General features: G+C 33.0%; 1 protein-coding gene across 1 annotated transcript in view; it reads right to left on the reverse strand.

The window, feature by feature from the left end:
- Positions 1-13116, reverse strand: part of Smp_169150 (transient receptor potential channel,putative) — a gene marked incomplete at both ends in the record, with an annotated part of 100970 nt that overhangs the window by 48819 nt on the left and 39035 nt on the right. Inside the window, 3 exons of the mRNA XM_018793843.1 lie at positions 1104-1270; positions 2285-2355; positions 9850-9974. Coding sequence (XP_018647121.1) covers positions 1104-1270; positions 2285-2355; positions 9850-9974 — 363 coding nt within the window. The remainder of the gene's footprint in view (positions 1-1103; positions 1271-2284; positions 2356-9849; positions 9975-13116) is intronic.

Raw genomic sequence — 13116 nt, forward strand, 5'->3', positions numbered from 1 at the left:
GAATATTCTTCATTCCTATATTAGTCTTTTTATATAATGGGGATCGTTAAACGATTTTCTTAATTATAAGGATTGTGGAAATAGTTGAGTTTTTAATTATGATTATTAGCTGATCAATGTTATAGCACCACTGAAAACCTGGAAGCCGTAGACAGCCGTTTCGTCCTGGTATCGAACTTTTTAGAAGTACGCATCCACCATTCTACAGGCAGGATCCCAACCCAGGACCTTCGGTGTCGCTCGCGGACTCTCAATCCGTAGACCGGTGGGCCGGCATCAAACGGTGTTAATGTAAAACTTCGATCAATTCACGAAATCGCGCCACCGTCCACCATAGTTTTCAGTGAGTAACTACATCACAAAAGACAGGGTTAAACTCCAATGGTCATGACTTTTCGCTAGAGTTCCAGAAAGTCCATAGTGAAGCTAGTCACTAGTTGCGTATAAGACATTTATCAGTAGAGGATTGTGGAGATTATTAAGTATTTGACTGAGGTCTAATTGTTTATGCGTTGCAGTCTTGTTAGTCATCTATTTACTATTTTATCTTTTTTCACTAATCTGAATAGGAATTGGAATCGGAATCGTGAATAAATGGAGTAGTGCTCCAGTTTACTCGTTTTCTCTCTCTCGCACTCTTGTCAACCAATCAGACGATAGAATAGTTCTGATCTCTCTACCGAGGGTAGTTAGTCTCATTTTGAACTCACTCAATTCTAGCCTCAAGGTTAAACTAGTTAGCCTATTGTTCAAGGACTTAATCTGGAGAGACACAAGTTGTCTTCTGTATATTATTAGATAGACAGATCAATAACGTAGGAAAATTAAACACCTATGGTTATGATATTTAAAGCCTTAGTTTAGGAAAATTCGGCAATATACACTTTTACCTCAACAGAAGTTGAAGCAAGGACTGTCCTGCATCCTGCATCGAACCACTGATTTTTATCCGACATTTATTGGTATATAGTATCAAACACAAAAGTGAACTGATCTCAATTAACAACCCAAATAAGTGTTGATTATTTTATTCAAATAAAAAATTCAAATCAAATGACATTTGTAGAAATTAAAAGGTACTAACAATTCATATAAGATTTTACCTGAATACTTTCGAATGAATGACTCATCATAGCAATTAACATGTTGACCAATACTATGATTATAATACCATGATACACAGCAAATAGTACCATACCGACACTGTCAACAATTGTTGTCGGTGAATCAGTGTCAATCATACCATCCGTGTATTTATGTTCAGCTTGATCTGTTGTCAAATATAAAATATGCAAATCCGTCAGATCTATTGCACATAATAAAAAGTTAAATAGGACGGTAACATGATTTGGCCAACCAACTATTTATCCACTTTCAGTTCACTCTCTCAATAGAAATGATACTGAATGGATGAAAAATGTGTTTATATTGTGTAGGGATATTGAAACATATAAATACTTAATGAATTTATAATCTTATGATGAATTAGTATGGCAGACTGATCCCCTTTTTGAACTTTGCGTGTTCAACTTGAACTTAACTGATTATGTTTTGTGTATATGTGACTATTTACAACTATCTACATTATTGCTAATCTATTTTCATATGCATGTTCGTGTTGGTTGCTTACTGTTAACATAATTTAGCTATTCTCGCTCTATTTGTCTAAGATTTATATTATAATTTGTTATCAATAGTTCATACATTATTTACCTTATTATAATGGCTAAATCACCCATTATTCACTGAATGGGTTTTTACAGCTACTCCTGTCTGAATCTACTCAATTTCTATATTTGCTAGTTCAATTTACCTGCTTGGAAATATACATGTCTAAAATACAACTCATATTCGACTTTTCATTTCAAAGTTGTATTAACATAATCAGTCAACTGAGGATATACGAATTTAAATTGGTTATTTATTTCAGTACAATTAATAGCATTCAATTATATTGAGGCCAACAATGACCACTACAATATATATATGATGTGCTAGTGTTGGCCGTTTGTTAATAGATAAAATTAAAACTTCATTATCAAGCCTAATTTTTATTCATTTTATCAATTGGTGATGACAAATGGTTAGTAACATAGATAACATTATAGCGCTACCAATATTCACATGAAAATGTTGTTAAATCTTAACCAACCGAAAACCCATACATTTCCATTCAAAAAATTAATTATTAGGAGTGTTAAGTTTCGAAAGGAACAATTCATATGAATGTAAGCGTTTGAATTCAATGAATTATTGTTAATAAAAAATAACTCACCTGGCTTACGAATCGGTAATTTACTAATGCTGACTTGACTAAACATTGACCAGAACAAACTGTACAGTGTATGACGAAGTCTGCAAAATATAAAAGGAAAGTGATGTTGTGTAGGAGGAAAAAGACAATTATTGATGGCAGTTTACATTTTCAACAATTTATTTTGGGAAATAATAGTTTTTTCTCAGTTTAAACATACTAGCTTTATACGAGAGATCTAGATAAATAAGTTCAACAATACTAACATAAAATAGATCGACAAGTGTAACATAGATAAATAAAACCTAAAAGAATATTAATAGTTAAAAATGGAGTTTCAAAAATGTTTCAAATAATAATTCAATACAATAAGACGGTGAAGAATATATATATCTGAGGATGACGCTTTCGAGTATTTCATTCTCTGAGCTGGATAGTTTAGTCGTGGGATATGAAATGTGTGCTACTGATGATGTTGTCGAGAAAAATAATGAAAACTTCACGGGTAAACCAACTAACTCAGAGAACAAAACTGCCTCATTATAGAATATATCATCTAATGATTTGTCATATATTTTTCGTCGTTCGTTTAGTTGACAAGAAGATTTTTCGATATTAATTAGAGAGGGGTTTTGGGTATATTATAGTAATTTTTTAAATAGTTGAATTCACGAGTCAATTAAAGCTAGACTGATAGGTTCTATGTTTTGGATCTCGCGAGGCGGGATCGTGGATGCGCACTGATGAGGAGTCACATACTAGGAGAAAATGGCCGTCCAATGCTTCCAGGTTTTCCATGGTGGTCTAGCTTTAATCGACCCATGAATTCAATTTTTTGAGATTGAGATTGGAAATGAATTATCTAATGACTTTCACAAAATAAATTTAATTTTTGATGTAAGAATATATAAGACTAAAATTTTAGATTACCACGGTGTTCTATAATTTACTAATTCTCCATCAAATATGGATGTCTGATTTACCACGATATGACTTCTTCAACAAAGTATTTATGGTCAAGTGATACAAATGATGAACATATTTTAGGCTGGAATTCCAAGTGTTGAGATATTGGAATTCAGTAACGTAACACTGATTTTTTTAAAAATTGGCTGAATCAGTGAGCCACTTTAAAGTCACGGAATGTCTTGAAATCCATGAATTCTTGGTTGTAGACCGCTGAGACGCTTCAAAAACGGATAAGACATATGGATCAATGTTCAAATAATTTTCGAACCGATGTTAGTTCATGGTCAAATCTATTTCTAACTATAATATTCTAATATGAAATTTGTAATGTGATCCATTCAACTGTGGAAGAACATCATCTCACACTAATCATTCCGATAAGAACTTGAAAATCATTTTATAAAATTATAAACATTACTAGCACATATTTAGTATGTGGATACCGGTTGAATACAGGACATGCTTTTCGTTCTATATAAGACGCATCAGCTGAATGTACCTGTACATAAAGCTACTCAGTTGTAATCCTGATTATCAACCATAGGAAATTAAAAAATATTATCTTACATTAGTTACATATAATCAGTTTGAAGTAGCTTTGATTATTTAACACTTTTTTAAAGTAGTAAACAGAAAACCATTTAATTGATATATTATTCAGTAAAATTCAGAAAATTAATCACAATTATCGTTACTTTTAGTGAATTAAATTATGACTTGTTAAATCACTTTTTTGAATGTGATATCAGTGAACACATTTTATTGAATTAACTAATAACATACGTATACATTTTTATAAAAACATACCCAGGTAAGCACATCACATTAGATAAAATACAACATCTGTTGAAAGAAATAATTAGTTTCAAGTTAATATATCGATAAGTTATATCATTCGAATATCATCCTAATTATTGACTGAGGCTGTAATATGTGCAGATATATGTTTCAGTGTTATTCCTTATATATGACCATTCAACATTATAGAAAGTAAATAACAACTTTATAATAGATTATTGAATAGGATTTATTCAACACTGAAATAGTGTTAGGCTTAGTATGGTATTGATTTCGATAGTATGACAAGACGATAAAGTTGGTCTAAAAATTTGATGTATTTGCTCTGTACACTAGCCTGCCAGGGTAGTTTTAAGGTTGCAATGAAATTTTCTTTGAAAATATAAAGAAGGTTTGAGTTTCCTAATAGCCAAGACTCTGATAAACTTAAGAATACACAATCGACAATTTCTATAAAACATTTTAAAAGCTATCATAAAGCTGACAATATACCACCTGAAGCATTGAACTCAGGCATAGAAGCAACTGCAAACATGCTCCATGTTCTGTTCAGGAAGATTTGGGAGGGAGAATAAGTGCCACTGACAAACTAGAAAGAAGTACACCTCATCAAGATACCACAGAAAGGAGATCTGAGAAGACGTGAGAACTACAGAGGAATCACACTACTATCGGTACCAGGAAAGGTTTCAAACAGAGTGTTGCTGAACCGGATGAAAGACTCAGTAGACGTCCAACTTCGAGACCAATAGGCTGGATTCCTTAAGGATCGGTCATGCACAGACCAGGTCGCGACACTACGGATCATCGTTGAAAAATCAATTCAATGGAACTCGTCACTATACATCAACTTCCTTGGTCATGAGAAGGTGTCTGACAGTGTGGATAAGAGGACCTTATGGGAACTTCTTCGATACTATGGTGAACCTGAGAAAATCATCAACATCATCCGCACATCATACGACGGACTACACTACAAAGTGGTGCATGGAGGACAGCTGATAGATGCATTCCAAGTGAGGATCGGAGTCATACAAGGTTTCTTACTCCTTCCCTTTCTCTTTCTTCTGGTGGTTGACTGGATTATGGAGACCTCGACATCTGAGGGAATGCACGGAATACAATGAACATCTCAGAATCAATTAGAAGACTCGGGTGTCTCAGATGACCTATACAAAGAACACACTGCGCAGAGAATTGGAAGCAGACATCAAAGGTGGGAATATCCATTGGGAAGAACTGGAAGGGATCGCTCAGGACAGAGTTGGATCCAGAATGCCGGTGGTCGGCTTATGCTCCCACACGGGGGGTAACAGGCTTAAGTAAGTATGTATTAACGATTGCCCAGTGTTTATTCATAAGTTTAAAGAAACCTTAAATATTAAAAAATTTGAGCTTTCATTTGTGTCTGTAAAAGCACTTTGTTCTAATCTTGGACTGGGATTAATTCACCGACGTCTAAAACTCCTGACGCCTATTCATAGAAACGTACAGGAATAGTTAGAAATATGTGAAAATAAGAGATTGTTTAACATGTATCTCAAAATTTGTGGTCATATAGTTAACACACTGTTTTAGAAACCACTGATTTCATTGTAAGAATGACGATGAAAAATTTGTAAAGTGGAATGAAAAGTCTTTCAACGTCTAAAAAATAAAAACGTCACCTGTAGGATGTATGAGTATGTGTAACCATATTGTCTAAATGTATGGCATAAATACGTCAAATTTTTCGGGTTCGTTCCATCTTTCCGTTATACTATCGAAATTTACAAAATGGAATAGATTGCTTCGATTTAATAGCCTACTAATCCATCTGTTTTTTTCTTATCTCCAATCGATTCTATTCGGTTAGAATAATTCATAATTATAAGCTATTTATTTGTAAACGCGATTACATGTAGTCAGATTTTTAAGGTAATCTCATGAAAAAAGTGTAGGCATCACTTTAAAATTAATTCTGAGTGACTGAATTTTAATGTAGTCAGTAAACCCAACTCCTTTTTGGATAATGAGCAAAAAATTACAACCATTAGTTTAATTTCGATATAACTGAGTAGTTAAGTGTATATAATCTCTGATGAATTATTTCAAAGGAAATTTTATACATCAAATACACCAGTATAATTAAATTCGTATGTTACAGATATGCTTATGAGTAAAAGCTAGCATAAAATCTATGTTCTAGTTTCTCTGTTGACTTTCTCTAACTACCTAGTATCAATCGAAGTTCATCATGATGTTGCTATGTATATGTTGTTTCTTCATCAAAGCAAATTGGTCAGCTCTACCCTTTGTTTTTGTTAGATAAGTTGAATGAGGCATTGAATAAATTAAATGAAAGAAAACGAAAATATGTTCATGGTTGAACATTCAGGGCTCCAAAACTCATGTGGGGTTTCCTGTCTTTATTTCGATGGATTTTTTGACTGAAACAAAATAGCCATTAATTACTCGTTTGATTTTAAGTAGTCCAACCGCTGTAGTCCAATAGAGTCATTAAAATACGAACATCAAAATGTTTAGTATGTGTATCGTTCAATTTCATAACAGTATAATCGTTAACAGACTGTGGCACTGATTGTCATAACGAAATACATTTATTATTATGCTGTTAGTGAATGAGGAAATTAAATTATTTTCAAGTGTAAAGTGGTTATCGGACAGAAATTGACTTACTAGGTCTCTTAATAAGATACATAAGACTTGGAACTAATTGAATATGTTTGGTCAGATTAATTTTATGTGTAAATAGTAACCTGTAACAATCTAAGTGTTTGTGTAACATCACTCAGAACAGTAAAAAAATAGAGTGCATGAAAATTCATTGATATAGTTGTCTTGTTTGAATGTGATATTAAATCATCGTGCAATGTTTCTAATCCACTATTTACAGTTCTAATCATCACTCCGATGAACATACGTTGCCTATCAACACATAAAGATGGTAGTATGTCGCATAAAAAGTCAGGGAAAACATTAAAACGGCGAAATCGTCATAATATCAGATACTGTTTTACATTATTAGATACTAAATTTATTTAAATTATAGGAAATCGGAATAGATAATGGGTTATCGAAGAAATACACAGCGTTCTTATCGAACAAGCAAAGTGTATAGTGTATTTTTTCTAAGTCAGACGTCAAAGCTACCTTGAATGCATCAATAAAGAAAGTACTTCATTGAGTAACCTATGACCAAGTTCTTTTTCATAATGATGAAGTGTTGATTAGAAACTTCGACTGAATTTCCTGGTAAATCAATGAAACTAACGTTTAAGTGATTAATTATCAGAAGGGGTTTTGTGGAGGTTTAGTATTTTTCATAGTTGAAAGCGTGAGTGAATTGAAGCTAGACCACCATAGAAAACCTAGAAACACTGGACGTTGTGAGTTAAGTTTACAAAATTTAAAAATCAAAGCCTTTCTAAAAACTTTGTTACGTATATAGCGAACTAGAACTCAGATGGGGAATACCAAATTATTTTTATAAAAAATTACAGCGTATCTTTGTAAAATACGCAAAACCATACATCAAATACTTCATTTGCACCTCTTTCATTGTCTCTTTCAAACTTCATCGTTCCTTCACTGCTGTTGTTATTACAGTTACTCTCTCTTTGCATTCCTGTTTTCTCTTCAATTCGATCTTCTCAACCATCTACTGCCAGACATTACACTTCTGAGTGGTGTTACATGTCACGTATGTCGGCAAACATAAGTAGTATACACCACAGTAGTATTCTTCTCACTGTCTTTGTCTACAATAATGAGGTATTTCACTTGTCAATAAATAATCATCTGAGAAGTCAAATTCTATAGGCATGATGTATACTGATGGATTCGGCAATGATTTATAACAAATCCCCCTAAAACATCTACTTATGTGTATGTGACAGAATTATAAGTCAGTTATCCAATTACACTAAAAGTAAACCGATTCCGGGAATTAAACGTTTATCTATTTGTTACATTACTGATTCAAGTAAATTTGATAATCAGTCGTGAATTAAATGGTTTCTAGTTTCATCTCTGAATAACCCAAATGTATATGCTGACTTAGAGATGGTACTCACATGGAGCAAAACTACTCAGATCAAATAATAAATTTTAATAGTAAAAAGAAAACGTAAACATTAGTACTTCGCAGAAATCAATAAGTACTAAACGACGAAACAGTAAAAGACAGATCCCAAATGATCTAGAAGATAAGTTACACTAGCTGTGAGAAATACTATATTAGTGAAGCAGGTATCATTACCAAGTTTTGATTTGATAATTTTGAACAAATTGAGCATTGGGTAGATTGTTATAAATAAATTATTATATTAGTGAAGGTTAACATATATCTTACAATTTCGTATACTTTAATGTAGGTTAAAAATTAAACGATTTGTTGTGTTGTCAATTAAGTCAATGAACGTTGACTACCATAGACTTGAAATCTGTCATCGATAATTTTTTCTAAATAAGACTTTAATAATGTTAAAAAATTTCGAAGAAGTTTGATTTTCAGGTAAGTTGACAAAATTTCAGTCTGAAAATATTCATACAATCATATAGATGTTGATCAACCTAACAAGACAATCAAATGGAATGCAAACTTATTCGTAAACGAGGAAGTATGTGCTCGAAATTTTATTCGATTCAGTGCTTGTAAAATAATTCGATAAAACTATTGATTATTTGAGATAGATGTTAGTAATGTTTAAAACAAAAATCAAAACTTTCAGTTAGATCATTTTTCTTTAAGGATAAAATGCTATCAAAGTGAAGCATACTTTTGAATCATGTTGGCGATTCCCAAGACTCGAAAGAGTTGTAAAATTTAAATTCTTCAAAACTAACTATGATCCTCTATTTGAATGGTAAAAGCTATACTGACTGACAAAACGAATATATCAACCTTCAAGTAAGTAATCAGGTGTAAGACTATTTGAACACCTAAATTGTTTGGTATATAGTTGATTTATAGGTATCCGTGTGACATTTTTTAATTTATGTTAACTGAACAAAAAAAATTTATCACACAGAGAATCGTACTAATGAATAGATTTGTATCCAGTCATTCAGTTTTATCATCAACCAGATGATTTTAATAATCATTTAAATGTTAAAAATATAGATATCTGAACCATTTTAGCTAATAGGTGCTCTATAACAAAATTTAACGAAAATTTTATGATGTACCATAAATTCCTCGATATTTTATTTAACTGTAGAGTAGCTGTTAGGATTATTAAAAAATTGCATACAAGTTTTCTAATTCAAACGTGAATATCTTTTTTTCCAGTTTCTCAAAATTGTGGCATAAGAATGAATGTTTACGAAAACGTACACTTCTGATTTCTGTGGCAGTGGGTTATATGCTCCATTTTTTTCTATCCACCTAGAAGTCTAATTTGGTTAGGAACTTCAGATAAAAACAAACTTCCATGAACGTTTGATTTGAGAAGAGATTTTGTTTTTGATCCAAGTAGTTTAATAAGTTATTGAGTATTGAACAGCTGTTTTGTTATGCTTTTTAGCCAAATAGTTAATAGCTCTGAAATTTGATTATAAAATGATAATCTGCACTATCTTTCAAATATACTACCATTAAAAGTTTGTGTTATTTGGTGCTAATCAACAAGGTTTATATAGACTCTTTAATGAAATAAAGCATTCATTGAGACTTGAAGTTTTGTCAAGGAATATCACAGTCATAAATTTAAAAACTGAGATATTTTTACCACAAATAGCATCTTATCATTCTGCTCTTCTAAACAATCAGACTATGGAAGTTGTAAACTGTAATAAAACACATGAAATATTACAGGAAAACTTACCCTTCGAACATTTCTGTTGCAACTAGCGTCTGTGTAGTATTTGTTGCTTCATCATAGATCTTAAATGTTTGTAAACCGTAATACCAGTAGAGGTTGTGTAGACCGACCATAAATGCAAATAACACCTGATGTAAAGGAAAAATGCTTATGTATACGTAAAAATTAAATATAGATTGTATGGTTTACGTCACTGAATATTTTTAGTTAGGAAATCATTGAAAGTCGGCTACCACTAGTTAGTCTAGTATGGGTCTTAACAGTGTGAATCCATGATCTTACCTGTGATCGAAACGAAGCCTTCCAAGCTCGTGGAGAGCGCTCAACTTTAAGATAGCTAAACAGGTATCTTATAGTTTACATTTATAGTCTCAGCCGATTTGTGTTTTTGTTCAACCGGCAAAGTTGAACTTCGTTGGTCGTGTTGAAGCTCTTGTAATTACCTCTCGAAGTTAGTCATTATTCAGTACATTAATTATTATAAATATGTGGAATTGTAGAGATTGTTGGGCTTCTGAATATTTCTGGTGAGTTTGCCAAGTGAAAAGAAACTATTCTTGATCATAAGAGTTTGCTAGTAAATAATCCCAGAACGGAAATGGGTAGTTTACTAAGTACTTTTACATTTTTCAGCACCCGTGTGATAAATGTACCTGTCGTCGATTCCAATAAATACTATGAATGTCGATCACCAAAAGCATGACTTTAATGGACATTTGATACTCAGTAAATATATTAAAGATAAAATATATATCAGGTGACCAGCAAATATGTCATCCATCATTCTTATGACTATCTAAATTTAATGGTAATTGAATGATCATTGATTGTAAACCGAAATTGTTGGTATACCATGGACAAAGTATTTTTAGCAGTCGTGCGATAAACGAAATATTCCTTTTTTTCTCATTCAAACCTTGAGAAAAGTTAACATAGTTGTATAATGATTAATGTTACTTTGTAGCATATTCATATGCTTAATTGTTTACGGATATTTTGAAAATCTACAATAATTGATTTAACTCATTTAAGTTTCTAAGTTTTACATTTATATAATCATATATGTTTACATAATAATAATGCACTGAAGAAAATATTTTGATCTACCTTTTTAGTTTGTATCTCCAATCGACTGTTGCTAAACAATCAATAGAACCAGTGAGGACTAGAATGGTGTTTCGTTCTAGTATAGGACTACTTGGATAAGTGTATCTATTAGTCCACCAAATATCGAAATCAAAACCTTCGGACTACATAATGAGTGATTAACCATTAGTTCTTCGAGTTGGTGTCCGATGGTTTAGATTTCCAACCTAATCGTTTTTGGAATATTTCGCGACTACTAATTAATATTACTACCGGGTAATTGCTCAACTCTTGACACGGTCAGTCACCACGTATTATAGATACTGAGTCATTCAGGCAACTCGTGAGAAATCTTGAGACGTAGTTTCATGAAGACTACCTTCAGCTTCCTTACATATGTATATATATTACATCGGTGAGACATCTACTTTATGGTTGTGTAACATATCCTTAAAAACAAATGACAGTCGCAAGTTACCAACATTTTATCATGGATATCTTCAAGATGCTGCTCAGGTATATTAAATTAATTGGGTGAGTAACATAAGGATTAAGTTTCGAGTATGAGGTCAGGGTGGAAAACTGACTGATGAGGTAGTGGATCTTCATCAACTGAGATTGTGAAGACACATATTATATTTACACAACTACCGCCCATCTCAACACGCAATGTTTGCTGATGTTACAGTAGGTTGGATGGAAGATTCAAGTAGGCAGGCCAAGAAAAGGATTTAGCTCATGAAGTCATCAACTGTCTGACTGACTCGCAGTGGTAGCTTGGGTACACATGATTGTCGTAGCCATTATTTAAGTAAGTTGAGTGAAGACTTAGATGCATTGCATTTTTGTCTTCCCTTAGATCTCGAGCTTAGATATGATCTCAGGCACTTTCATTACATGAATTCGTTCTTTCTTCTATAATCACATCATCTATAGCTATTGTTTTCTGCTACTAGTGATACTGTCACTACTTTTACTATTCTGGAATTGGTCTTAGTAATTTCATCCCTCTATGTGGATTTGATGCGAAAACTTAGACTGATGCACGAATATGGAAGGTTGTAAGTAGTGTATCAATGACTTGCTGATATATATATATATATATATTCAAATCTCTCCCCGTTTTCGTTTCTTTCTCCCAGTCCATGTTGTCTCATGATATCTTCATTCCCGATGTTGTCTATTCCGACTTTGGTGTTTAGGTCTCCTTCCAGGATAGTCAGGTCCGTTTTTTGGCACTTCGCTGTGATTGATTGCAGCCTCTTGTAAAACTGACCTTTACCGTCATCATCGCTATCATTGGTGGGTGCATAACATTGGATAACATTCATTGTGATCCACTACTTCTTTGTTTTGAATGATGTTTTGATGATCCTGGATCCATGAGATCCATGAGATCATATAAGCGCATTTCGTGCTTCTTTGAACAGTATTAGAGCAACTCCCTGAGTCTGTGGAGCACTTTTCTCTTAGTGAACGGAGTACAGCAGCATCTACCCTGAATCTAACCTTTTCTGTCCAACTTGGGTTCAATGGATCTCACTTATTCTGAGCACCGTCTAGTTGTATCTACTCATTTCCAAGGCTATTTGATTGGTCCTCCAGGTCTCCGACATTGTCCGGGAACTCCATATACCTATATTAATTGTTATTGTGGTTGATAGTAGAAGCATCGTCCTCGTGACTTCCGAAGAGTTTCGGTTTTCATCATGAGGCGTCATAGTTCTTCCTTCAACTCGGAGGACAGACTGTAAATGGTTTAAACTGTTTGATCTGCTAAGCGGTATTTTAGCAACGATTTTTTTCTATGTGATGTGGTTTCTGACCTCACACCCAACCCACCTCCTTTATTCGAGCTTGGGACTGGCGGTGTCTCTAGAAGAACTACAGGTGGGGTTTTATATATATATGTTTCTTTTTTCAGTAGAATAGCTATAAGTTCATGCCAAATTTTTACCGCTTTTCGTTTTACAAATGTTTTTCACTTGGAGATTTCTCTGTTATAACACAAGGTATTGTGAATCAGATATTTGTGTCACTTGTTCATGGATGCTATAAATGTATTATTCAATTTTGTTGTTGCCTAACTGTAAGTTCACACATGTATTTTTGTTTGTATAAGGCACACAATCACCATTGGAAGTCGATTCAATAGTCTGAAGTAATTAAGCTTATTGCGAAGTC

Source organism: Schistosoma mansoni (genome assembly GCF_000237925.1).
Source record: "Schistosoma mansoni, WGS project CABG00000000 data, supercontig 0196, strain Puerto Rico, whole genome shotgun sequence".
NCBI classification, from domain to species: Eukaryota; Metazoa; Platyhelminthes; class Trematoda; order Strigeidida; family Schistosomatidae; genus Schistosoma; species Schistosoma mansoni.